Source organism: Mauremys mutica, chromosome 17 (genome assembly GCF_020497125.1).
Source record: "Mauremys mutica isolate MM-2020 ecotype Southern chromosome 17, ASM2049712v1, whole genome shotgun sequence".
Classification (NCBI taxonomy): Eukaryota; Metazoa; Chordata; order Testudines; family Geoemydidae; genus Mauremys; species Mauremys mutica.
In genome coordinates, this window is record NC_059088.1 from 21,996,927 (window position 1) to 22,024,824 (window position 27,898).

At 45.1% G+C, this 27,898-nt stretch overlaps 1 protein-coding gene across 3 annotated transcripts; it reads left to right on the forward strand.

Moving 5' to 3' along the window:
• Nucleotides 1-27,854, forward strand: TUFT1 (tuftelin 1). Of its 3 annotated transcripts, none has more exons than XM_044991479.1 (13): nucleotides 2-179; nucleotides 13,143-13,217; nucleotides 13,736-13,840; nucleotides 14,615-14,701; nucleotides 17,513-17,602; nucleotides 17,994-18,065; nucleotides 18,862-18,975; nucleotides 21,829-21,957; nucleotides 22,582-22,676; nucleotides 23,399-23,504; nucleotides 24,302-24,385; nucleotides 25,984-26,084; nucleotides 26,643-27,854. In XM_044991479.1, exons 1-13 carry the CDS (start codon nucleotides 18-20, stop codon nucleotides 26,704-26,706), a joined length of 1,284 nt encoding a protein of 427 aa, XP_044847414.1. In that variant the 5' UTR covers nucleotides 2-17; the 3' UTR covers nucleotides 26,707-27,854. The 3 variants fall into 3 exon arrangements, with proteins under 3 accessions (XP_044847415.1, XP_044847414.1, XP_044847416.1); XM_044991481.1 differs by lacking the exon at nucleotides 2-179 and adding an exon at nucleotides 4,234-4,341; XM_044991480.1 differs by lacking the exon at nucleotides 17,513-17,602 and having other exon boundaries at nucleotides 1-179.
• Nucleotides 27,855-27,898: the final 44 nt, after the last annotated feature.

Consider the following 27,898-nt stretch of genomic DNA (forward strand, 5'->3'; position numbering starts at 1 on the left):
GCTCCCTGTGAGTTGGGATGCGAGGAGGTGGCTTTGCTGCAGATGCTTCTTGTAGAAGAGAAGAAATGGCCTTCTGCAGGCTGCCGACCCAGCTGGCACTGACCCCTGAAGCTGAGGGGGGCCAAGAAGCACCCTGCCCCGACGCTGCGGGTGAAGAGGAAGAGGGGATTTTTTGCCAGGTAGGCTCTATCCTGTGATGGTGTCTCTAAGCAGGGGAGGGAGGGAATCCTACTAAACTTCTCCCAGCCACAGGCTGTGTGGAGAGGGGCACCGAGCTCATGTTGAGGCCTACGGGTTGATGGTTCCTTGCAGGAAGAGATGGTGAGGGACCCATGGTAGCTGGCTGGCTCAGAGGACTGGGAGTCAGCCCCTGGACGGGTGGCTGGGAATCCTTCTCTTCTGATCCCCATCGGGAGGCTGGTGTGAATTGGGTTTGGTCACTGGGTCTCGCTCCAGATCCCACAGCTCAATAGCCAGGTTCAGCAGAGAGGCCGTAGGCAACGGATGCCCCCAGAGGAGGGCCCTGCCAGGGGTCAACACTAAGCTCCATTGGCAGGACAGCAATGGGAAAGCTTGGCTTGCCCAGGCTCGTCCCTCTGTGGAGATGGACGGTACCAGTCTCTGGGGCTGGCAGGCCAACACCACCACAAGGCTCCTACGGTGAAGAGAGCAGCAGGCTGGGAGGATGGATGGTGCGGTGGTTACGGTGCTTGCCAGGGATGGGGCAGACCTATGTTCAAGTCCCTGCTGTGCTATAGGTCCCTTATGGGGCTGTGGACAAGTCACCAAGAGACAAATTTTGAAAGATGACTAAGATGCAGCGAGGTGCCTAGTGGGAGTGCCAAAGGCACGTCGCTTTTGTAAACTGCACTGAGCGCCTACGCACCTTTCAAAATCTGCCCCGCAGTGCCTACGTCCCTTTTGTAAAGGGGACTTTTAACGCTTCTAAGGGGACGTCTGCACTGCAAAAAAACCCCAAAACCCATAGCAGGGTCTCAGAGCCCACGGCAACCGACTCAGGCACCCGGGGCTTGTGCTACGGGACTGAAGAGCAATGGAGAGGTTCCTGCTCAGGCTGGAGGCCGGGCTCCGAAACCTGGCGAGGGAGGAGGCTCCAACATGAGTCCATACATCTACGCTGCTGTTTTTAGCCTTGCAAGCCTGTGTCAGGTGGCCCTGGGACTCGGGGGGTGTGTGTGTGTGGGTGTGGGTGTGTGTGTGTGTGTGTGGCGTAGATAGACTTTAAGGCACTTCGGAGTTCACAATACTGTCCCCTGAAGTCTTTCTGTGGCCTCAGACCCCCATCCATAGAAGGAGGACAACAGCGTGGCCCTGCCCACAAGGTATTTGTAAGGATCATGGAAGACTTTGACCTGCTCGGGTATGATGGTGACAGGGGCCAGCTCTCTAGGCGGATGGAAGAATTCACCTGCCCATGCTCAGAAAGATGCAGCATGGAGGGGCTAGCGTCTCTGCCCGCTGCATGTCGGGGCCACAGGCTTTGTTATCAAAAAGCAAACAGGGCTGTGGAGCATTCGCCCCGCTCCTCACGTTGCTTCATGAGGCTCTCTCACGTGGACAATCTGTGGCACTCTCTTCCCAGGTTCTGTTCTCACACGCAGCAGTGAGCTGGCACAAACATAAAACCCCAATCAGCTTCTTTCTTCTGCTCAACTCTGAGAAAGAGACAGTCTGCTTCTCACAGCGGCTCCTGGAAACTTCCTTGCCGCGCCCCAAACAATCGCTCAGCTCTTTCCAAGTCCTTGCCTGCTGAAGCACAAACAGAGGAGAGAGAGTTGGCTAGTTACTCACCCAGAACCTGCAAAGAAAAGCACCACAACAAACCAGGGTGAACGGGACAGATTCAGTGCAACAATGAACCCATTCTTCTTTGCAGCAAATCTGGCTTTAGGGAGAACTCCAGGCCCTCGGGAGCAACTGTGGAGAAATCAGGAGAGGGAATGTGGTTGAGTGGTTAGAGCAACAGTGTATGTGTCAGCACTCCTGGGTTCTGTTACTGCATCTTAGTGTAAATCTGGCCTAGTGGCTAGAACAAAAGAGCAGGTCTCAGGACTCCTGGGTTCTACTACTCTTGGTTCTGGGTGGGAGTATGGCCTGGGTGTGAGAGCAGGGGCTTAGAAGGCTGGAACACCTAGGTTATTTTGCTGATGCTGGATGGGGAATGTGACCCTAAAAATTAAAACAGAGGCGTTATTGGCTCTGTTCTTGACCCTGCCATAACCTTGCTGGGTGACATGGGGTATTTAATCAGTCATGCCCTGCATGCCTCAGTTTCCCTTCTGTAAAATGGCTATGACACCACTTCAAGGGAGTACTGTGAGGCTTAATTAAGCATGATGTTAATACATGGCAGGAGATCAAAAATGACACTTCTCTGAAGACACTTAAGCAAAACTTCAGAATAATCTCTGTGGATAGGCCAATTAGGCGGCAGCTCCACTGGAATGTACCACCCAGAAGTAAATATAGCTGACTGCTAGGTCTGCTTTAACCAGCTGTGCCATTAAACTTCTCTTTGACAAACTACTTCTGCAGGACACAATTTTCACCCGCTTCCTTCTTGTTCTGGGCTGCAGCAGCTAAAGTTACTTAAATATCCCTCCAAAGCAAACAACTAGAAAACAATTCAGCCATGTTATGTATGTTTTGCCCCAATGCAAACAAATGCAAGATTCTTCAAGTTCATGGACCACCTACATGTAATGTTCTGGATACAAATGACTGCAGAATTAATTTATAAACAATACATGCAGCCTCAATTATGCAAATAACAGCAATGAAATTAAGTTATGCATTGCATGTAAGTCCATATATTTAATTAAAAAATAATAAAAATCTGAATTAATTTGCATGTAATATACCTTCCAGTACAAATGGCTGGAAACTACAATTAAAAATCCTGCATTTATTTTCATATAATTTCTTGACACAAATTGAAAACACCTGAAATTTTGCATTTTTTTTTGCATTCCAATTAGTCAGTGGAAAGCAATTGTAGACTATAAATGCAGCATCCCCCTTGTATAAAATAACTGTAATGGAAATATTAAAAACCATGTCGTGTGTACATGTGAATTACTTATCCATAGGATAAATATCTTAGAAAACATAAATAATAGTCATGCATTTTTTCCATGTAATATTCCCCAGTGCAAATAATTACATAAGAATTTAGAAGAGTTCAGTAATTATACATTTAATTAATTATGTGATTTGAGCATTGGCCTGCTAAACCCAGGGTTGTGAGTTCAATCCTTGAGGGGGCCACTTAGGGATCTGGGGCAAAAATTGGTCCTGCTAGTGAAGGGGCTGGACTCGATGACCTTTCAAGGTCCCTTCCAGTTCTAGGAGATTGGTATATCTCCAATTATTACCTATTACCAAACTTTAATTTGCCGATGCAAATAGACGGGAGCAAACAATTGATAACCAGAACCATACACTGGAGTGCAAACATAATGCGGGCCCGCCCATACCTTGAGGTAGCTACAATGTATTTAATGGGTAACGTGGCCCTATAGTACATGATTTGAACAAAAGAGTCCGCCCCGCTCCACAGTAATTTACAGACCCTACCGCCGGTGTATTAATTTGTATGCAAGACCCCACCCCACGGTGCGGTTCTTTGCATATGCAAGAGTCCCACCTCGCCTCGCTGTACGTTAGTTTACCTGGAAGACCCTGACCCGCCGTGCGTTTATTTACATGCAAGACCCCACCTTGCTTTGCATTAATGTACATGCAAGACTCCGCATGGCTTTGTATTAACACGCACGACTCCGCCCGCCGGTATATTCATTTATATGCGAGCCCCCGACCCGCTATGAATCCATTTACATGCAAGACCCTCTCTTGCTTTGCATTAATTAACACGCCGGACTACGCATTAATTCACATGCAATACCCCGCCCTACTACTATTAACAGCCCAGGCCCCGCCCTACTTTGCATTAATTTTCATGCCAGAGCCCCAATCGCGGCGCACTCATTTACATGCAAGACCCCGCCCTGCCTGCTTTCGTCCTCCCTGCTCCCCGGGGCGGCGCGCGCGGCGGCGGCAGCAGCAGCAGCAGCAGCAGCAGCAGCCACCGCCCCCTCCACCCCCAGCGCGAGCCCCGGGCTCAGGGGAGCGCGAGGCCAGCGCCCGGCAACAGGGGGCGCGGCCTGCGGGCGCCGGGGGGCGTGGCCGGGGGCGTGGCCTGTATATCTCGCGCGGGCGGGCCCGCCCGCCGCTCAGTCTGGTCGGAGCCGGGCGGGGGCGATGAGCGCGGTGCGGAGCTTGTGCACGTTGGCGGAGGTGCGGCCGGACGGCGAGAATCCGGTGAGCCACCCCCCCCCTTCCCGGGCCTGTGGGGGCTGGAGCCCCTGGGGGGGCGGGGATCCCCCAACGGGCCAGACGCCCCCCCCCGCGTGGGGGTGACCCCGGCTGGTCCCGGGGCTCAGTGCCCCCCCCCCCATGCTGAGGGTGCAGGGCTGGGTCCCCGTGGTGCTGCAGGACCCCCTCAGTTCCTGGGACCTGCCCCCCCCTTGCGGCTTTGTGGGGCCCCCACTGAGTCCCTGGGGGCTCCTCCACCTGGTCGCACCTCCTCACTGGTCCGGGGGGGCCCCCCATCATCCCTGGGGGCTCCCTGAGCTCCAGGGGGACCCCTCAGTTCCCTAGTTCCGGCCTGGTCTGTACCCCTGGCGGGGGGGGGGCACCCTCTCTCCTGTGCGTGTAACTGGGGTGGGGGCTCAAAGCTGGGGCGAGCTCCTTGTGGCTCTAGGTGGTTGCCCCTTGATTCCTGACATGGCTGCGGGTCCCCTCTGTCCCCAGGGTTCTCCACCTTCTTGCGATGGAAGTGGCTTTGGGCTTGGGTGTAGGGTTTGTGGCACGCAGGGGGTGAGGGATCTGTGGCGCACCTGGTTCCAGCTCTGGAGGGGGACCCTTGTCTGAGATGAAGACCCCTGCCCTGGTCTTTGGGCGGGGGGGGAAGCAGCCCTTTGCAAGGGAGAAGCAGGAAGGCTCTGACATGGGGTTATGGAGACTCCAGTAACCAGAAAGCCTTTCTGTAACTTTCCTTGGTTGTTGAAAGCTGCCATAGACAGCAGGTGGCTCCTGGGTTGCTTGAAACCAGGGAAGGTTATCAGATGCTAATGCAGAACGGACAGGGCTTTGTTTCAGTCTCTTACAAATGCAGTTCCGTGATGAGGTTTTTCCCTCTCCCCCCTTCTACTAATTTATTTTGGCTTCTAAAAATATTAGAAACCTTGTTGAATGGTTATCAAAATGTTACCTTTAGTGTTTATGTCCTATAATCTTGTATTAACATATTGTAGGCTTATTTTCTTTCAGAGTATCACTTTTTTCCCTGTGGCACAAGGTTGTGCTTCAATGCTGTCAGCAGTGTGTGTAGATCAGAATATTCTCCAGGCTAATCAGAAATCTTTAGCTGTCCTCACTAGTGTTGTACTCTTTTATATTTTTTGTCTGAAGACATTTTAGGCACTCTAGGTCTATGATGACAGGGCCAGATAAGGACCTATAGAAAAATATAAACAGTAACACCACAAGAATCATTGCCTGCTACACCTTTATTTATCTATTTAAAATATTTATAAATACACAATTTATATAGCACAGCTTGATGTCCTGCCCACAGATATGGCTCATGTAATGTTTACTACATTTGTGGGAAAAGTCATGCAGGCAGCAAATGGTTTTGATATAATACAGATGTCAAATAACTATATCCAGATTGTTCTAATGGAATTTGTAGTGCTTGATTTGTCAGTAGTCAGGGTGATAATTACGTTGGAGATTTTAATAACAAGATTTGAGTAATCTAGGCATCGGGCATTGCTGGTAGTAAATATGTTTTGGTTGTTAGAAAGACAAGGTGAGTGAGGTAATATCTTTTATTGGACCAGCTTCAGTTGGAGAGAGAGACGTGTTCAAGGTTACACACAGCTGAAGAGGGACTGGTTTTAATTGTTAGTCACTTTACAATTAGGCTCTGTGGTGTGTGTGTGTGTTTTGTTTTGTTCAAAGTCCTTCTAAATTGCTTTCAGCAGATCTCAATGATAAGAATGCCAGATCTTGGTGTGGCTTACAGTTCTTGACAATATGTTTGTTCTTTGGGTGATGAAGCAGAAATGTACTGGATCTGATAAATTAGGTTTTCCAGAACCCAAGTTTTCTAGACACAGCTCAAGGCACACCAAATTGTGCATTTGGCTCCTGCAGTCACTCCTGTGTCAGTCAATTGATCCAATTTTCTGTCTACTATATAAATATTAGACAAGAAAAAGAAGCTAGATTCTTAATGTCTCGGGGAGAAATCCAGCCTTGCAAAACATGTCTCCCATAAATGTACACTGGATTTCTCCTGTGCAGTTGTTCAACCGAACTTTAATTGTTTCATGTTCAGTTTCTCATTATCCTTGCCAGTATCAGTCCCCGGGCCTTTGTTCCTATTGAAGGTGACTCATCTTTGAGGCTTCTAATGAGAGGATCCTAACTCCCTGCAGCCCTTCCCTACCATATATGGAACAGTTGTGGTGTTATGTATGTATTGCATACATGTTGTGTGGTACTGTAATAATAAGCAACCTTATCACACCTTGTGTCTTCAACACTTGGCAAACATTACCTAATTACTCTTCATAATCCCATTCTGGTCAGTCCTGTTCCCATTTGCCAAACTGACACAGATGTCAAAGGTCACCAACTGATTCAATGCTGGTGTCGGGTTCCTGGCTTTCAGTCTCAGGCATTCTTCCCTGGTCTCAAAAAAGATAATCTTCTTATGTAGCTCTCCATTCACTTCTTTAGTTAGGTCAACATAATCTTCTGTTTTTAACTGAGGTCTTTAGTACTCCACTAACCTTCTCTTTTTCCTAGATTAATTTTCTTGCTTCTGGATGCTCTTGAGGCTAGAAAGCTGAAACATACTTTGCTGAGCAGTGCTCAGTATCTCTTCCTTTAATTATTTAACTAATCTGCATCTGTTGTGTTGCTGCTTATTTTTGCTCTTGGTGGGTTTCACAGCAATGAATATGCCACGATCACAAATGAGGTCTAAAATTGGACTTTTCAAAATATGTGAATCCTAATTCAGCTGCTGAATTTGACATCAGTTACCTTATATTGTGGCGGAAATATCTACATTTAGATTTTAAATCTTATGCATTGAAGAATCTGAAAATGTCACACTGTTAAATCAGATACCACTCCATCACTGCTGCCTGTTCAGAATAAACTCTTGACATCAGAGAAGCCATTTTTATTTAAAAAAGAACCCACATAAATCTCCCCTAACTGTAGATAGTTCTTCACAGAAGCACAAGTAGAAAATGGTACAAAATTGTCAGGTTTAAGGCTCTTCCTTAATTCATGACCCCTGTAGTAAATGCTTTAAACGTGCAATTCAGGATGTGTTGGAAACAAAGAAAACTGAGCAAGTTGCATAATCTTTATGCAACAGATAGCTCAAGGTTAATATGATATTTACTAAGGTGTTGCCATGTGAGGTTTGTTCCAAACACGAGGTTTTTTAATAGATAGTACGTAGCACTTACTCATTAAGTCACAGACGCACCTGTCATGCTACAAAGAACACCTTCTGCCTCTTGTAGAAGATAACTGGGGGCGGTAATATGTATTTCCTTAGTTTCTAAATTGTTAGTGGTTTTTTCCTAAAAGAGCAGGGGTGGGGGGGAACCAGCATAGTCATGGTTTTAAATGTAACTGGAAGGTAGACAAGTGGGATTCATCCTTGCTTTAACTTGATTGCAGTCAGTGGAGTTACATGGGCCAAATGCATCTCTGAAGGAGTTGAATTTGACTGTAGGGGAGAGAGATTAGTGCAGACTTCTGTGCTTGGTGGTCTCCTTTTCACTAAGGGAGCGCTGCCGCGGCAGCACTTTGAAGCGCTAATGTAGCCATAGCCTTAAGATTCTTACAAGGTAAATGAGTGCTGAATTTACATGAACTACAGCAGCGAGGTTTGGCCATGCTACCAGAGTTCATTTTTAGCATTCTCTTCCGACTCTTTTTTTTCACTGATTTAATTCTCCCAGAAAATTAACTTCTCAGGTAGGGTTTCTTTATCCTCATGGCACCTTGATTTTAAGCACAAGGAAATCTACCAGAAACTTAATGCAAAATGAATGTTACCAATAAAAGTAAATTTGTGCGGTTTTGTAGATTAATCTTCATTTAGTACAAATAGCAATGAAAATTAAAACATTGTGTTGTGTGGACTTGGAGAAGGTCTCTGCTTTTCTATAAGATCAGAGAAAGAATAAGTGACCCGATCACACCTCTATTTCAGAATTTTTCAAGACATTTGTTTGAATTATGTTTAGGAAGTTCTTGTTAAAAATGTGACACACTTTTATTTAGCGTTCTGAAGGATCCATGCTTGCCCAGGGTTTGGGTATGCTTGGAGCTGGTCTATCTAGCTTCTTTGTTAAACTTGGATAATATCAGTGATGTGTCTGCTCCAAATGTCTCAAATGATTGACTTGGGAAAGATTAGTTTGACAAGATTTTAAAGAATGCATGGAATCTTATAGCTGGGATGATTGACTAAAGTGCCAGCCCCACTCCAGGAATGTTATTTATGAGACAGTACCTGTTCTTCCTGGTGGTTACATAATAGCTTGCGGTCAGTCTCAACATTTTTTTCCATAGAGAATTTTTTTTCTTTGCTCTGCCACCAGCTATTCTGGTGCACATGCTTATTTGCTGTAATAGAATGTTGCTGTAGAAATACAAGCAGTACATGGGAAGGATGTGAGGAAAGAGTCGCCAAATTCTTGTCTATCTTTCCTGTGTCTATAGGATTTTCTTTAGCCCTGCCATCCCAAAAAGCATTATGCAAGCTTTTGTGTGTTTGTGGTATCTTTGGTCTAGGGTAGTGGCTCTCAAACTTTCCGTCTTCTGTCTCGCTACTTAAGGTGACAGTTCTCTTAGTCTCTCTTCAAGCATCTCCATTTTAATTTTGTATCTTCCCTATGGCAACTAGAGGCACCTGTTTATGTTGGAAAAAATAATAGGATGTTATTAAAGGGATGATGGAAATAACCAGGCTCCAGTGCAAGGAGTGGGTCTGGTTGATTAGATCGTTCCCATTCTGTATCGGTGCTGTTCATTTCTTGGATGTTCAGCTTCAGGTTTATTAGCACCGACTCAGTCCCCTTTGTTGCTTATGGCCTCAGTTGCTCTAGTAGCACCTGGTCGCTCTGCAGTTTGGTTCAGTCCTAGTCCCTCTGATTTTTGTTTTTTGTCTACAAATGTAATCACTGTTGAATTTATGTGAGAGATAGCCAATGAAGGCAGATGTGGAGCAGTTGCGTAGGGTGCTGTGAGGTGCTTGTGAGTTTAGCTGATTAGAAAATTTCTGGAAACCCCAAAATTCTGGACTGAGCTTCAGGTAGCCATGAGGATTACTAAGACTGGTGAATGCAGCTCTGTAGATAACGAATAGCCCATGGGCTGCAAGTCGTAGGAATAGTCACTCCTGCTCCTTTTTTGCAGCAAATTTATATAGCATTGAAGGAGTTTTCGTGGTGTGTAGACAATAGCAGGCGTGCATTGTAGCACATATGCATATTTTGTAACATTAGCAAGTCCGTTTTTTTAATACTTGCCTGCTGCAGAGAGAGGCTGTTAAAAGATTGTTTAAGGAATCAACTTCTAGGCATGCAGTATAGATGACTTTTTACACTGTGAGATACTTTAAAACCCATCTGGGTGCCTTTCACTCTGTTGTTTCTATGGACAAGAATCTTGCACTTGTAAACAAGACTCCAAACGAGACAGAGAAATGAGTATGTTGTTTCAAGAAACTTTTTCTTACTTACAAGGATCTGACTGGGGGGAGGAATAGCTCAGTGGTTTGAGCATTGGCCTGCTAAACCCAGGATTGTGAGCTCAATCCTTGAGGGGGCCACTTAGGGATTTGGGGCAAAAATCTATCTGGGGATTGGTCCTGCTTTGAACAGGGGGTTGGACTAGATACCTCCTGAGGTCCCTTCCAACCCTGATATTCTATGAATGGGATAACCTGTTTCTGCCATGTTGAACTATAGAAAACCTATTAAATGAGACAAATACGGTTGCATATGAATTAAAGATGAACCTATTTTTACTGATCAGTGTAATGGTTTATAAACTTTATATCAAAGAACTCCTTGCTCTGTCAGATATGTCAAGTGATTGCATATGAATTAAAAATAAAGATCAACTGTAATAAGTAGGGGAGACTTTCAAAGTCATCTAAAGATTGAGGAGCACAAGTCCCAATGAAAGTCATAACACTTGCAATAAGGTATGTGTAAGTATTCAAGTGGGTTTAGCTGTATTTTTTTGAAGCCTGCCTATTGTGTAGGTAGCTAATTGCAGAGTATTGTAGATTCAAATGCTAGTTGATGTGATGTACTAAACCATTAAAGTAGTCAGCATGAAGCTTATAGATTGTCCAGTGTATATATATTTCTCTGTTATAAGAAAATGATTCCGGATGAGGTTGTCTTACTGTGACCTGAACTGGATCGCTGTTAGTCCAATTGCTTTGCAATGCAACTGCCTAATTTGCTTCACACACACATTATGCATGAGGAGGCTTCTGGAGAAATATTCCATAAAACTGATGATATATTTCTGCAAAATTGCTTTCACCATTGTACAACTCTGACCACCATTGACTTTAAATCATATTAAAACTTGAATTGTTTTGAAAGCACACCTCTCTATTATAGTTAACTGCCACCATTTTTATGTCTTGTTGTATAATTGGCTTCTCAAATAATTACTTAATCATGCTTATGTAAACATCTGCTGGAATATAAATTCCAAACAAATACATGTGTTGACATTATTAAATATTTGATGCAGCGGTAGGGAAACCATAGCTTAAGGTTGTATCCGAGAATTGGGTTTAACAGGAGAAAAGAATGGAAATATGTTAAATGCTTAACACCAGGAAAAAACAAAACTTACAGAATAGCATAGTTAAAATTTGTGTGAGGAACACTCAGATATTTTGGAAATAGAGATGGCTTTTGAAATTGGACCCTATTGAATGGCTTATTTCAGAACCCTTTGTAAAGAATATACATGGAAATTCTATATTGCACTTCAGGTGTAAATTATGGTATATCTGTAGTTACAGAGCTTTATATAACTAACTGTTTTGGAATTTGAGTAAAGATTTTTATTTCACAACTGACTTGTACTGTGCCAATCTGAGAGCATCTCATTAACCATATCATAGCTTTTGATATCCAACAACTTACATGTCTACGTGGCAGCGGGTTTGACAAATTCCAACAGCCCTATTTACACACATCAGTATTGGGTTTCTGACCTGGAGCCATAAAATTATAGAAATGGTGGTCTGGAAGGGACCTCGAGAGGTCATCTAGTCCAGTCCCCTGCGCAGGACCAAGAATACCGACACCATCTCTGACATGTGTTTTCAGAAGACGTGTTAAAAGTTCTACTTTTAAGAAAAGAAAAAGAAAACCATACCCCGAAAGAGTGAATTCTGCTCTTATTTCCCTGTGTGTGTATGTCTTTAAGGCTGCATGGTAGCCTATGAAGGCTTGGGTGTTTTGTGGCAGGAGAATAGTAAGAGTTAAGTTTTATACTGGGATAGGCAGAGAAACAGAAGTGTTGCTGTTGACTTTATTTGTTTTTCCTAGTGCATGAGGAAAATATTGAAGGGGAGCTGAGCAACCTTAACTGTGCAAATTGATTTAAGTGCTCATCTGTTCTGGATTTCTGAAAGGATTGATCTCCCTGTCTAGCCCCAGTTGTCAGATCTAATAGATAACTACCCGCTCCCCATCAGCAATCAACAAGGGGCTGTTTGTGTGATCTCCCAGCCACCTCTCCCTAAACTCCAGAGAAAAGAGAGGCTTTGCAGCATACCCAGTTTATGAGTAGACCCAACTGCTGGATCCCACATGCTTCTAAGCCCCCTGGGTCTGGGTAGTGTCATCTGGTCACTGTTCTGAGCTCTGGGTCTCTTGGGTGCACTCCCATGAGCAAATGGTGCATCTACACCCCTTTTCTGGGTTTGGAGGATCCTGACAAAGCAAGATGGTATTCTCAGTTTGGCACAGACATTCTCCCAGCCTCTCACAGAAGCCTTCAGAGAGTGGCTCAGCTGCAACCAGCGCCGTTTTAAACTGAGTATCAGAGGGGTAGCTGTGTTAGTTTGGATCTGTAAAAAGCAACAGAGTCCTGTGGCACCTTTAAGACTAACAGATGTATTGGAGCATAAGCTTTCATGCGTCTGACGAAGCGGGTATTCACCCATGAAGGCTTATGCTCCAATACATCTGTTAGTCTTAAAGGTGCCATAGGACTCTCTGTTGCTTTTTAAACTGAGTGCTCTGACTATACTGATCACAGCTATGGGATAGCAGAGAGGTCTCTCCAGTGGCCAGGTCCCAAACCTGCTTCATAGATTAAAGCCAATTCCTTTATGTACCACTTGGAAATAATAGCACGTGGAGCCCTGTTGGAATGAAGTATAGCTTCAATGGACAAATGCATTCTGCACCATCTTCAGTTTCTGTGTGTTCTCAACTTCCATGCAGAGTGCAGTGAAATTAGCTAGCCTCAAAGAATAAAGGAAGGGATAAATGTGTCACCACTGTCTTTCCCGTCGGAGGGAAGGTTCTAATGCAGAGCAGTTACTTTCATACTTTCAATAGCAGCCTTGGACCTATGGCAACTCCTAAATGATCAGCCAGTATCACATATGGTCAGGGGCAGTCTTTCTGGCCTGGGGGCTAATATAATCATTGCCAGGTCCTCTGACTGCTTTCTCACCCCACCAGTGCTTCCTCAGGTCTATTGGGGGGCTTGGATGAGGTGCTTTCCAATCTCCTTTTCACTTCGTCTTCCTCTTTTTAATCCTAACGATTTTACTGCCTCAACTGTAGTCAAAGTCAGAGAGCTAAATAGACAGGGCTTGCCCTTGTGTCTATGCAGACAATCATTTCATTTTTTGGAAAAAATGTAAATAACTGGGTCAGATGTTTGATGTAGATACAAAAAGCATTTTAAAACCTAACCATGGAGCAACATAAACCATTTTAAATTAAAATCTGGCATCTTTCTTACAGGACAGCGTGAAAGTGCTACGGCTGACGTTGCAGAATGACCTTCCAGGCGAGCGACGTGATCAGGTGAAACAAAAGGTGTGTGTTCCAGGCATGAACATTCTGCTGTATGTAGGACTCACTGCTACTTTTGTGTGCCATGTTTTGAATTTTACCAGCGGACTCCATGTTAAGGGCTGTTAAAAACCAGTAATTTTAAAATGAGTAGAAATTTCTTCTGTTCTTGCTTGAAGCTGTTGTTCACAATAACTTTTTGGAGGGGAAAGAACTTTGTAAGGGATCATAGTCAGACTATGCTGTGCTTGACATGCTAGAGAGAACTCTATTTTCTGAGCTGCATGAGCATTTGCAAATCGCTTAAAGGAGCATCCTTTAATTCCTGTAGCTTCTAAGGGCCCCATTGTGCAGGGGCTGTATATACCCAAGACTAAAATACAGTGCCTGTCCCGCAGGGTCCAGACTGCATTTTACACAGCATTCCTCTAATAAAGTGATTGATGCTGATCCGACTAGAAAGCTGGCTGTGCTAGGTCCAGACAAGCTGTGCAAACAAATCATCTCAATATCTAAATGTCTTACTACGTTGTCTCTTGCAGCCTGTTGGAAGGGCCTTTGCTATGGTGGCCAACAGATCAAGTAATGGCCATTCACTGGCTTCAGAATGCATCAAATCCAGTGACGGTCACGAGGAGATCATCAAGGTTAGTGTTAGTCATGGTTCCCAGCTGATCTGAATAATTAATTTGCCTAATTAATTTAGAGGTACCCAATATGCATTGAGACTAAATTAATCATGTTTAATTTTAGATGTAAACTAAAAGTTTAGATTTTGGCTGTGCAAACAAGAAATCTCGGCAAGCATGGTTCATGGTATCCTTACTTGGGTAGGAGAGCCTGTGGCAATGCTTGCAGAGTGGGTTTTCTTTCTGGAGAAACCATTTTGAAATGTGGAAACCTTTCATTGTTTCAGTAAACTAACTTCAGCAGAATTGCTGAGTAACTTTCCCAGGCTGAATGGAATGAACTTGATTAAACTGGAACTCTTAAAACTCAAAACAAAAATGGCATCTCAGGAATGTTTAGTCTCCACACCCTGGGAATCCTAAGGGAGAGATTAGAGAAATAAACAAATGCATTAAAATCATCCAAATGTAAAAACTGGGAAGTGAATAAAAGTTAGAGAGAGGAGGAAAAACTGATGACAATAGCCATCCTTAACTACTTCTACTGAAAAGGTCATGCTAGAGACTGAAGTTTTCAAAGCCAGTCAAATTTAATGAGAATTGGGTGTCCAAATCCCAGCTACAATGTCCTGATGAAGGAAGGAATAGAGGTAGAAAAAGAGCCTGGAAGATCTTAGAGGGCTTTGAGAGCTCATTTTCCATATTGTACCTGACTCTGTGATTGTAACTATTCTCGTTTGTATCTTCTGTAATTGAACAGCTGTTTCATTGGGGTGTTTCTTTCTGACTCAGGTTTACTTAAAAGCAAGGGCTGAGGACAAGGTGAAGCATGAACAGAATGTCAGTCAGCTGAAAAGTGAAGTTCGTTACATTCAAGAGGTAGCCTTTTGGTTTCAGAATTAATGTACAATAACCCAATCAAAGTCTGAATTCTCACAGCTGCCTGTTGGAGGCTTATCTCAAAGCTTTGGTGCCCTCAACTTCCAGTGGCAATGTTTGAAGAATCTGTGTCATGGCAGGGGTGTTCTCTTTGCATCAAGATATCTGCCCATATCCCCCGAAGCCCGAGTAGAAACCCATGTAGCTGTTTTTCCAAAGACTAAGGCCATGTCTACACTAGCACTTACGTCGGCAAAACTTTTGTCACCCAGGGGTGTGAAAAAAACCACACTCCTGAGCGACATAAGTTTTGCCAGCATAAGAGCTTGTGTGCACAGGACTCTGTTGGTGGGAGACGCTCTCCTGCCAACATAGCTACCGCCGCTCGTTGAGTTGGTTTTATTATGTTGACACAGAGACCTCTCTCCTGTCGGCATAATGTGGCTACACAGGTGCTCTTACAGCGGCACAGCTGTGTCAGTACAGCTGCGTGCTGTAAGTTTGTAAGTGTAGATGTGGCCTGACACTGCCACAGTGCAGAGGCATTTTGCAGTGCTGCATTGGGTAAAGTGCAAGTCAGCTGTGTGAGAACTGCATGGCTTTTGGCCAGGCTCTCCCAGCCACACCCAGGCATGACACCAGAGCTGCCTCTTAGAAGGCAGTTTTGTAGGCAAGGCTCCACCTGCCTAAGGAAATCTGATGTCTGACACTTCAAGGGTTAATGTTTCCCTGTCCAGCTGGCAGCAGTGATGGGACTGGACCTTTGTGGGGCTGGGGGTGGGAGATAGCTGGTTGCGATTTAAACCATTTCCATATTTTGCAATAGTGGGGTCTAGGCTGGTCTGTCTCAGGCTTGGCTTTTAAATAAACTTAAATGTCTCCATTGTGGGGGCTTCTTGCACCTTCCTCTGTGGGAGATGAGATACTGGGTTAGATAGCCCAACATCTGAGTGAATAGGACAGTTCCTAAGCCTCCATTCTGTATTAGCCTTCTGAATCTTGGCCTCCAGCTTCTGAGACAAAATGCATTTCCCCTACAGAAAATAAAAATAGTTCGTTCTGTCTCTTCACTGCAGTAATAGCACCACAGACCTGGTCGGACGGCTTGAAAACTAACTGAAAAGCGCAAAGGCTTTAGCAGTCTCTTCTGTTAGAGCAGTGGGCCCCAATTGTGGGGTGCGTCACCCTAGGAGGGAATGGAGGCATGTCCGTGAGGCATGGCAGAGCCCAGGCCAGCCCCCATGGAGGTGCAGGGAGGATGCGCCGCCCCTAGCTCGGCTCCTCCCCCGGCTCCATTCACGGCCATGCCCCCACTCTCAGCTATGGCTCCCCTCTTGGCCCGTGTGTGGACACATTCCATTACTAGTAAGGTAATTACTGTTAGAGCCATTGAAATTTATCTCTAAGCCACCAAGATGCTTTTAATCTTTGTATGCATGTGCTAAATCTCTGGGATTTCAATTTTATTAACCACTCTTCACTCATTACAATGAGTTCTCATTGGGTGTGTATTGGTCAGGGTGTCCCTCACTTCCAGTGGGATGTATACTTGGTGTAAGTCAGATTTCAAGTAAGTCATGTTCATGGTGTGACTTCGGCCTTATTCAACACGCATGTTGTAGTGCTTTAACTCTTATCTGTCTGGGAAGGGGAATAAGCTATACCAGTAGAATGAGGAAGGATGTCAGAGTACTTGCCTAAGATGTGGGAGCACCTGCATTTAATTCCCTGATCTTTCATAGGCTTCCTATGTGACCTTAAAGTCACTTTGCCAATCTGTGCCTCAGTCCCCCCCATCTGTTAAGTGGGCTGATAATGCTGCCCTACCTCATAGGGGAGTTGAAGATAAATACATTAAAAGACTGAAGTGCTTTCAGATCTGCTCATGAAAACTGCTATAGGAGAAATAAGCATAAAACTGTGTTTGCACTAGGGGTCGTACTGGTATAATTATATCAATAAATAAATGCACCCCTAACAGACATCATTATTATACCCATACAAAAACTGTGTAGAAGAGGCCTCTTACCGAATTACCTCAAAACAGTTGAAGCAGCTTTTGTGCTTATAAAGCACCTTTAATCAGCGACTGGTGTCATTGAGAGAGAACATGCCACGTAGCGTAGTCATACCTGCTGTATGATCTTGGCTCTTCTGTGTCTCAGATTTCTCCTCTAAAGTGAGTCAATACTTACCTCAGAGGGGGTTGAGAGCTTTAAAGCTAGAAAAGTGCTTGATGATCCTTGTATGAAAGGTGCTTATAGATGCAGAAAGTACATGCTGAAATATCAGCATTTCAGCCTTGGTGTCACTATTGCTGGAGGAGTGACCTTGTAAAAATTACCGGATTCATTTTTTCTAGTGACTAATTCTGTATCGCAGGTGCAAGTCAAGACTGTACTTGTCAGTAAACTCCCATGTGGCTTCAGCCATATGGGATCAGATGTGTGGAATAACAAGAATCTGTTAATCACGTCTATTTGTTGTAGTTTTTAATGTACTCTTGCAGAGAAAATTAAACAATAATGAAAATTCAGCCTACGTATTGGGACATATTCTGTCCTTTATGCTTTAGCAAGGATAGTAAGACACTTGTAGTCAGTGCTGCTTGCTGGTGAATATCTAGTAAAATCAGGGACTTCTGTGGCACAAGACAAAGACCTCTGCTTGCTTGTCTGGCCTCAAACACTAGCATGTAATGTCTTTACCCCTGTTTTTGGGACCTACTACATGTGCATTTGATGTATATTGAATAGAATAATTGACGCTGTTGTCCATACAGACGAAGCTAAGTTGACTTGCATTTACCAGGCTAGAAGTTCTATGAAGAAGCTGCGGGAAGATATAAGTAGTAAACTTGAGAGCAGACAAGGAGCTAAGACTAATCTGCAATGTGCAAAGGTAACAGGAACATTTCTTCAGTCAACTTTCAGTGGCACTTCCTTTCCTGAGGAAACGTGCCATGTTTGGATAAAAATAACAGCAAAATGTGGCCTAGAAATAAAATTCCCCTGGGTGATTAAAAGCCTGTTCGGAGACCTTCTTTGGAGGAAGAACTGAGAAATGTGCAGAAGCAAACAAGAAAGATTCAGCAAGCTAAATGCATTGGCTGTTCAAATGCACTAGTGCACTTCCTTTCTTTGTAAACCTATTACAAAAAATACGTCCCCGTTTTTTTAAAGCTGTTACATCAATTCAAAGATATAAAGCTGATGGAAGTGTTCTGTCTAACATCTAAGCCTAGTTTTATGAGGGAGGATCACAGTTCTTGATGTTTTTTTTTAAAAAATAGGTAATGTTCGAAAAACAGAATGGAATCTGCAAGCCATCAGGGTATTGCCATAGGAACTCCTTGGAAGATCAGGTATGTAACCAAAAAAGGGGAATTATATTTTGAGCAGTTAGATTTAAAACGAAAACAAATCTTCACTTCAGGGGGGTAACTTCAAACCTATAACTGCTCTAAGATCTACCTTGCATTCCAAAGCTCACAGGTATTGTTCTGGCTGTATCTGGGTTTGGTTAGAAGTCAGGTCTGATTTTCAAATGCATTTAAACCAGCTCACCTTTTTTTAAATCTCTGCAAGCACAAGGCTCCTTTTCACAGGAGCCTTTTGGATGCGGGGATAATTAAGGAGTCCATCTTATCTGAAGTTAGTGCAGTTTGCAGAAAATTGAGCAATATACAGCTATCTCATCCTGTCTCTACAGTAATGGCATTCCATACTGCAGAGTGGCACAATACAATGCTGCAGCCCTTTTGCCAATAGTTTAAAAGCCATAACTGAGGGGGGCATGATTCAGTCATCAGTCAGTGTTTAAGCTGTCATGACTTGGTTCAGTTGATGGTTTTGGGATACCTAAGGGTGACGCATGACAGCATCCTAGAGACACCATGGGAGGGGCTGAAAGGAGACCTGAATTTTTTATTTTATAGGCCCTAAGACACCTGACTCAGTGTGGAATTTGAAAACTTGTTCTCTTACTTGCCTAAATCAAACTTTGCCACAACTTCTGCAGCCCTTTTTTTTTTTTTTTTGGTAGTGAATATTGTAACCTATTGGTCAAAAGCATTGGCTCTTCCACATTAACAAAAAAAGAATGTGTGTCCTGATAGTGTCCAGCTTGAGACAAATAAAGCTTTCATGCTGTATTTACAGGAGGAGGATTATTCAGGAGAAGACACAGAAAAAATTCGTGAGACAGCAAAGAGATTGTTCACGAAACTGCAGGAGGCTGAGAAGCGGCATCAGTCAGACAAGACCGCTTTTGAGGTGAATACACAGCAATGTTTAACTGCTGAAAGAGCTTGATGTTTGTCGGAATGAGGGGCTGGCTTCAAGTGCATGCTACTAAGTACCTTTCAAAGCTCTCCGAAACTGACCAGCCCCCTCCTTCTGGAGCTGATACAAGCTGTGTTGGAAAGCAGGATGGGAGGGTGTGATATGTATTAAAGGTTATAAATCATGAATCCTTCAACCATCAATTCCCATTTTTTCCCCCAGACAATCTGAGCTACACTGCTCCTTTCCTGTTAGCAACATCCAAACTTGTTTGGGGTTTGTACAGCACCTAGCGCAATGAGGCCATGATCCATGACTGGGGCTCCTGGCTGAAAGCACAATACAAAGAATACATAATAGTTGAAACCAGTTTGGGGTTGTGCTGGCCTGCATGGTTGGGACACACTTCTGAAGAGCTGCTGTTCAGGCAGTTTTGAAACCCAGAGAGTAAATAGACTCGAGTGGTTTTTAATGACTGATTAAAACAAAATTCTGGCTAGTTCACACCAGCCAGCACAGCCAGCCTCTTTCCCACGCGAGGTCGAAAGGTCAGGTTGAGCTCAGGGTTGCCATTAAAGTCTTAACTAAATATGTACAATCTGTAAACTGTAAATAAACACATTGCATTGAAATTTTCACAAACTGGTCTTGATTTATACAATGGCTGTTTCCAGGTAATGTTAATGAAACAAAAGGTAAAATCATAATGACTTTAGTGGGTGATGGCAAAGTGCTTGCTAAGACAAGTGGCATTTTGGCCATTTCCCTTAGTCTCCTCCAATTTCTATTTATCCTGTTAATTATGTATAGGACAGCCTAGTGCTCATGACAAGCATATGAGCATCTTGCATACGGCAGTGAATTACCTGGATAGCTCAGGTGGTGAAGTATCAGATTCTTAATGTGAGGGTCCAGGTTTCAAGTCCCTGTTTAGGTGGTAAGATGCTTGTGTTATGCAAGAGATCAGACTGGATGATCACACTAATGCCTTCTGGCCTTGGAACAAACTGAATGAGGGAAGTATTATCTCTATTTTATAGATGGGGAAAGTGAGGTCCAGAGATGAAGTGCCTTGAACAGAGTCACATAGGGAGTCTGAAGCAGAGCCAAGCGTTGAACCTAGCCAGATCTGCTGAATTGTCCCGTGCCTTCTCCACAACACAGTCCTTCCTCTTACAGAGAGATGTTTTGCTTGTTACATCAAATCACAAGATGTCTTGGTGGTGAATGGATGTGGCACAAACTGGGCAGCTGGGACCCAGCCATGTTTTCATATCAAGTAACTTATTAAATGGAAACATGTGGGCGGGTTTCTGAGGTGGCAGCTGAGTTCATTCTTACTCAGCTGTGACTGTATTTACATGCTGCTTTCGAGATATAAGCAGGTTTTGCAGTGAAAGTAACTTAAAATGACAGCTCCTGTGTGCTAGGGGGTGCGGACGCAGCAGGGTCTCCTGGTTTGCTCCTTTTCCCAGCACTGGGGATTAATGGTTCCCTTTTGTTTAGGGAAAAACTATGTGGCTTTGTCATGTTGGCATATGTGTCTATGGAGACTTCATTAAATGTAATGAGCTCTTGGGGCTGAGGGGAGTCCCTGTTTGGGGATGCTTCAGGTTTTACTTCCATTGGTTTCAGGCTCCATGAAAAGAAATGGAGTTTGAATGAATTATCTAAGAGAAATCCCTTTAGCCCTAAAATGGCTGGGAAAGGAAATCCTATTACCCCATATTTGTGCTCCTAGAGGGAGGCCCTGCAGAGATCTGCTTGTTCCCTTCCTCTCCAAACCAGGGGTGTGAGTTTGGGTGATTAAGAGCTAAAGGAACTAACTGGCGTGGAAGCACAGGTAGAGTACCTAGGTCGATCTAAATTTTAAGTGCAGACTCGGGCTCTGCTCCTGACTGGAGAGAGTTTGGGGTGGTGGGAGTTGTAGAAATGTATTGAGTTTGTGGCGCTCCTGACACATACCCCAGGGATTAGAAATCTGTGCATGATTCCTGCGATCTGCTATACTAGTTATCTGACACACAATTTTCTTGTTTAAATAGACATTGTGTAGATGCTAATCAATTGGTTTAGCAGCTGAGTCCACTTCAGCTATACCTTCTGGACAAGCCTGGGAGGTTGGTGGGTATGGAGAAGGGAGAGTCCTTCTCTACAGAACAACAGAAGCATCTGATGATCAGCCCACAAGTCTGGGAGCCAAGATCTCCTGACTTCTAGTGCCAGTTCTGTGGCTGACGACAAGGCTAGGAGATGTCATCCAAGCTGAGGTCTGGTCTACACTAGGATCTTACATTGGCATAACTACGTCTTTGAGGGTGTGAAAAATTGACACCCCTGAGTGATGTAGTTAAGCCAATCAATGTAGACAGCGATAGGTTGACAGAAGAACTCTACCGTTGCCCTAGCAGCCACCTTTCTGGGAGGTGGATTGTCTGTGCTGACTGAAGAACCGCTCTGGTCGGTGTAGGTGGTGTCTACACAGAAACCCTACTGCAGCGCAGCTGTGCTGTTATAATTGTTCAGTTGTAGACATACCCTGAGTGTTCATCTGAAATGAGATGGAAAACGTCCATAACTCGCATGCCTGAATGATGAGGAATTTTCTGGCATTTATGATGCACTTTTGTCTCCATTGCCATAGGAATTATGCATCAGTTAGTCTGAAGTGCTTTGAAGACACAGCTTTGTAGAGGTTCCTTCTCTCCAGCACTTTGTGCCATTTGGCTTCCTTCAGCAAAATACACCTGACAAGACTAAAATGCAGTCACTGAGAGGGGCCTTCTCATTGTCTTTATTGACTGTGTGAGGATCAGAAACATCTTTTTGTGTCCTGTGTTGCAGATGACAACCTCTCAATACCAGAAGGAAATAGAGCAAACCAGTGCAGCTCTGAAGAAGGCTGAGGATGGCATGAGAGAGAAGGAAGTGAAGCTGGAGGAAGTTCAGAGGCTCATGTCAGGGATGGAGAAGGTACTGCTTAGAGATCAACAGGGGGCCTGCTTGACGGTCTAGTGGCTGGGCCGCTCTGTCAGGTGCTTGCTGCGAAGGGTGACGGGTTTAGTGCTTGCAACATGTAAGGTGCTGGACGCTGATCAGCTCCACAGCAACACTGGTGTAGCACAAGTGCCTCCTCTACAGCAGAAAGTGGGCCCGCTGTCTGCCAGGTAGCCATTTGTTGATGGCTTCTGGGTAACAAGTTCCAGGGGAAGGGTGTCCATGTAATAATAACCACCTGCCCAACTGGCACCTGTATTAGCATCCTCAGCAGAGGGGCTAAGGTGTGAACAAGCCATGGAGACTGAGCTCCCCTACTGGGGGCTCCGTCTAGGACAGGGGTTAAGCACAGTGGTAGAGTGCAGCGTGGGGGAAATTTGCACTGCTGCCGCCCCGTCCTATAAGGAAATGGAGAATTTTTTTCTCCTTTCACGAGCATTAAACTTGAGATACCGGCTGCAGGATCAGCATCTCTGCTGATAACCAAGGCTGATTCCTAGGACTGCCCAGCACTACAGATCCACACAGCCCGATGCTTTGCCTCTGCCCTGAAATAGAGGCCAGAGCATCTGTTGTAACTTGTCCTCTGATCTGTTGCAGGAACATCAGAGTTTGCTGCTGAAGATGAAAGAAGGTGAAGCAGAGCTGGAGAAACTGAGAAGCCTGCAAAATGACCAGCTCGCCGAACAGGATAGGTGAGGCTCAGCCTTGGGCAGGGATGCCGAGACTCCTTCTGGGCAGTCGCCAATTCGGCAGTGAGCCTAGGAGGCTGTCAGCTCGCTGGGGCATGACTTCGCATTCTTGTGAAGGGTGGGTGTAGCTGCTTGCCGAATATCAGGGTTTTCTCAAGATGACTAATCCGCCTGTTCCTACTGCAGCCTGCAGTGCCCCTAGAATTTGAGTACAGTCCTCATGTGGCCTTGTTAGAAAAAGCAAATCTCCCATGTCCAAAACCTGATCACCTCACTCCATTCTCAGATACCTCCACTAGCTTCCTGTTTGCTCCAGGAGCCAAGTGGAAATGGCCTCTGTTTATTAGAACACCTTGCTCCGGGTAAACTGAGACCTTGTCTTTTTCTGCTCGGTTAGTGTTGCTGGCCTCTGTCTCTCCACTCAGTCTTTGCTACCGTTGACGCATCTGCTCTCTGCAGCAGCTGTCTAGCTCCATGAGGAATCATCGGAGAAAACCCCATCTCCCTTACTGTCTCCACCTATTACTGCTCCTTTTCTGCCATGTGGCTGGGGTGCATGCATGTGTACAGAAGACACTACCCACAACTGACCATCCATGGCAGAATAAACACAGCTCTGGGGAGGTGGCGAGATGTCAATGGTGAAACGCTCAGTCTCGTATTCCTCTGCTATTCGGGGGAGGCTAAATGGCTCTTTCTGACTCACTCGTCTGTCTCTTTCCTAGGTCGGCCAAACTGGAGAAGGAAGTGGCTACCTTGCGGGAGAAGATACACCATCTCGATGACATGCTGAAGAGTCAGCAGCGCAAAGTCCGGCAGATGATTGAGCAGGTGGGTGTGCCTTGCCGGGGCTAGGGAACATATTGGTGCTGGCAGGCAGGGTCTCTTTTATTCCTGTGTTTGGACAGTGCTGAGCACAGTGGGGATCTGGTCCATGATTGGGGTCCTGGGGCTACAGGAATGCAAATACAACAGATGCTGAGTTTGCAGAATCCGAGCTGAGAGGCGTAAATCTGTTTTTAGCCCCTCTTTAAGGGAAGGCCATGCTTCCTTTTGGTGTGAGGAGGAAACGGGACAAAGGCAACACAAGGTGTGCTCAGTCTTTCCTGGCTGAGTTAGCATGCGCCGAACGCCCCATGGAGCCCGATAGCTTGGCTCTGAACGTCTGCTAGAAGGAGTTGTTTGAAAATATCACAATGCAGTTTCCACCCTGCTGCCCTCCAAAGTGATCGGTCCCCGAGGGACCCAGGTGGGAAAGGTCTGATCTTCTGAAGGAATGGTCGCAGTGATGGCAATCGGACCCTGGTGCCCAGCAAGACTAGTTACCTTGGAAATAAAATAAGCTGCTGTAATTTATACCAACAGGGAATTTGGCCCATGTCTGCCGTGGGGCCCATCAATGAATCTCTGGCAGTGAAATAGTTAATTCTAGACTGTCCACAAGTTCTGAGACTCTTGCCCAAAATTTCCTTGTCCCAGATCCAAAGTTACAGAAAACCTGTAGCGAATGTTAGTTTTTGGTGTGAGCCTCAAAAGGCTCCTTGTTTTTTATGCTTTCCAGATACCTTGTCTAGTGTAGGCAAGTCTGAGCTTTCTTTAGTCATCTTGATTAACTTTTTCCTTTACAGCTTCAGAATTCCAAAACAGTGATTCATGCGAAGGATGTAATTATTCAGGAACTCAAAGAGAGAGTTGCCTACTTGGAAGCAGAGGTATGTTTGTTAGTTTCCTTAGGGCTGGTCTACACTTGGGCGGGGGATCGATCTAAGATACGCAACTTCAGCTACGAGAATAGCGTAGCTGAAGTCAAAGTATCTTAGATTGAGTTACCTACTGTCCTCACGGCGCGGGATCGACGTCCGCGGCTCCCCATGTCGACTCTACTACCGCCATTCGCGTTGGTGGAGTGCCGGAGTCGACAGGAGCGCATTCGGGGATCGATATATCGCATCTAGATGAGACACAATATATCGATCCCCGAGAAATCGATTGCTACCCGCCAATACGGCCGGTAGTGAAGACATACCCTTAGATTGGCTGAGCTGCCTTTCTAGGAGTTGTTTTCTCAAAGTGCCTGTTGGTGGTGGTGATAGAGCCTGCTTTAACTGATCAGAGCTTTCCTGTTTAATGGATAGGAGCTATCCCCTCAAACTTTAAAGCCAGTGAAATGTCACGTGGGATTATTTTGCAAGTCACTCCAAAGTTTGGAACAGCTAACTGGAATGTGTGGAATGAACTTTGCTTTTTCTTGAAAACACTGAAGGCCCCGCAGCTGGCTAGCAAAGCCCTAGCATGCATTGTGCCCACTGCACAAGCAAGGACAGGTCATGCTTGGATTGAAGTCTGTAGGTTTGGATGGTTTCTGCTGAGCCACTTTCTTACGCTATATTGTCTCTTTTAGTGAAGCTGGGTTACTGCAGCGCACGCAACTCAAATCTAGTCCACCATCTCATAAAGCGTGCTTCCGTAGCAATGGAGCTTTGATTTTGGTGGCATGTTTGTGCCAGATAGTAACAGTGCAAAATGCAAAGCTGCGCTTCCCTGATATTGGCATGCAAATGCATCTCCTTTTTTGGCTAAAATTGAGCATGTGCTGGCAGCTTTTAACCAGTCTCTTACCTTCATGGTGCCTTGGCATTTCGCTAATCAGCAGAGGGGGATGGGGCAGTGAGTGCTTGTCTCCCTTTTCCTGAACCTGAAGGCAGAAAACTGAAATGGTGCAACTGCAGCCAGCTGAGTCTTTGATGCTTCACTTCAATCTGAAATCTAAGTTAAATTCAGATTTAATCCCATATGTTCTTGTAGAACTGCCAAGCTAATGAAACCTTGATTGGGGGAGGAGGAGTGGGGGCAGTGGCACAAGGGCATGAGCTCGGTTTTGATCATAAAAGTATCAAAGCTCACTGTAGGCCGCAGTTTGCATGTAGGAGGGTGAATTAGAAGAAAGCCCCAAGAAATTCATCTGCCCCCGACTCCTCCTTCGGCCCGTAATTAACATGCAGTTTGTTCAAAGATGGGTTGACCTCAGGTCCTTAGTGCAGGGAGTAAAACTTGTCTATTGTTTATCTAGCGTTGTGCCACGTGGCAATGGGTTAATGTAGCACATGTGTTTCCAAATTGTGGTGCACATAACACCAGTGGTACGTGAACTTGATGTTCCACCAGCACTATTCACAACTATTTTTTAGGAAGGTGGTAAACCGATAATGCATGGGAATTGCTGACCTAGTGGTGGCATAATCAACTCCGTGCCACCGCTTTGGCCTTTGTCTTCAGACTGAACTGAAACTCTTGGTCTGGTCTGTTTCAGAATCTGGAGATGCACGATCGTATTGAGCACCTGATTGAGAGGCAAACCAACCCTGGCAGTCATAGCACCAGAGCTCGCTCAAAATCTGAGTCCGTGAGCAGGTAAGCAGGGAGCTGCAGTGACCTGTGGAGGAAGACAGAGGCCAGGTTTTACGGTGTCCAACTCCAAGCTGCTGCTTCTGCAGGGAGGTGTGAGCTAAGCACTGGCTTGGGAGGCAGGAGGTTTGGATTCTAATCCTGTCACTGCCTCCATGTTTCCCTTGAACCAAGTCATTTTTTTCATTCTGTGCCTCAGTGTTTCCATTTGTAAAATGGAGAGAGACCTTTTTGTGGGAGTGCTTGTGACGCTTGATTCACTGTTAAGCATCGAGACTGCTGATGGAAGGCATTGGCAAGGGGCAAAGCAATTGTATCCCTCTGCCTCGGTTTCCTAGTCTGTAAAGGGGGTACAAGACTTGTCAACCTCAATGCATGGATATTTGGAAGATGCTCAGAGATTGATGCCGGGGGGAAGATATGTAGTAACCCAGATAGATCCAGGGTGGGGTGGGAGGGTGGGTTAAAGAGCCCAGATTGATAGACATGCATCATAATTTGAGTCATAGCTCCAGTGCATCTGGTTGATCCGTGCCTCAGTGCTTTCCTTTCTTTGCTTTGTAGTAAAAGGGTGGCGAAGCCCCTTGGACCCAAGCCCCTCCCTCTCATCAGAGTGCTGGAAACATGAGCTGTCCTGGGCACGGCTTCTGAACTGAAGAAACTCACCATTTGCTACTGTTGACTGAACTTCACTGCCACCCCCTGTGCTTGCTGGACAATGGTGGACAATGCCTCCAGAGAACTGTAATGCTTTAATGGTCAAGCTGTCCCCAGGGGTGACTGGCAGAGCAGCAAGCCCTGCTGAACTGACATTTCCATACTGCTGCCCCCAGGGGGGGCTTCCAGAGTCCAGCAGAAGCAAATTTGTTGAGCATGGTATCTGATGTGTCAGGAGAACATCTAACCCGTGTGTGTGTATATAACAGACAGACCTGCTTGCACTCAGCCCCAGAGTTAGGCTGACTTTCCCTGGTACAGTTTTTTTTAATATTTCTTCCTTTGCTTAAGCCTGATATTGCTCTATGAGCAACTTATGATACTATACGCCTTCTTTATTCCTCAGTGGAATCCTGCTTTTTTTAATTGCAACTAACCAAGGTGGACTTAAATTTTTAAGCTTTTTAAGAAAAGATCAGCACCCAAAATCATCATCTTGAAATCACACAGATTCCCATGTTTCTCTCCCAATCCGCACCAAACCAGTGGACTTCAACTGATGTCCTCTTAAGGTCTGGCTCCTCCCTCCTGTGGTCGCTGCGAGTGCTGCTTGTGGCTGTTCATTGGGATGCATCCAACACAAGGCTTTTCAATAGTCCGTTCCTCACTAGCAGAGAGATGAAACCTACGCAGATCTGTGTAGGTATAAAAGAGGTTGTCCAGTTCCTACTTGTATTTATTTCAGTAAATTATTAGTGTCTTCAGATTCGCTTGGAGACGAGCACAAGTGCTAATGCCATAGTTTTATGTAGCATATTTAGTACGTGCGTGTTTTTCTGATTTCAGTGGAAGATACCAACCGATGTTTCTTCTGGGCTTGAAAGTTATTATATAACTTGTATGTGATTTGAAAAGAAGCAACCTTCTCTTTTTATTTACATCTCTGGCAGAGGAAAGATGTCAGCATATGACACATGTATCTCTATAAACTAGCAAAGAGAGGCAGAACCAGTCCTGTAAAAGGTACCTATCGAATAACCTCTTTAGTGCAGAAAACCATAAGCCTTATATAGCCGTCCAAATAATCTGTAGTGGATTGAATAAATTATGTAAATAGTGCATATGTGCTGGAATGTATGTGGAATTTGTTGTGTTTTTATACA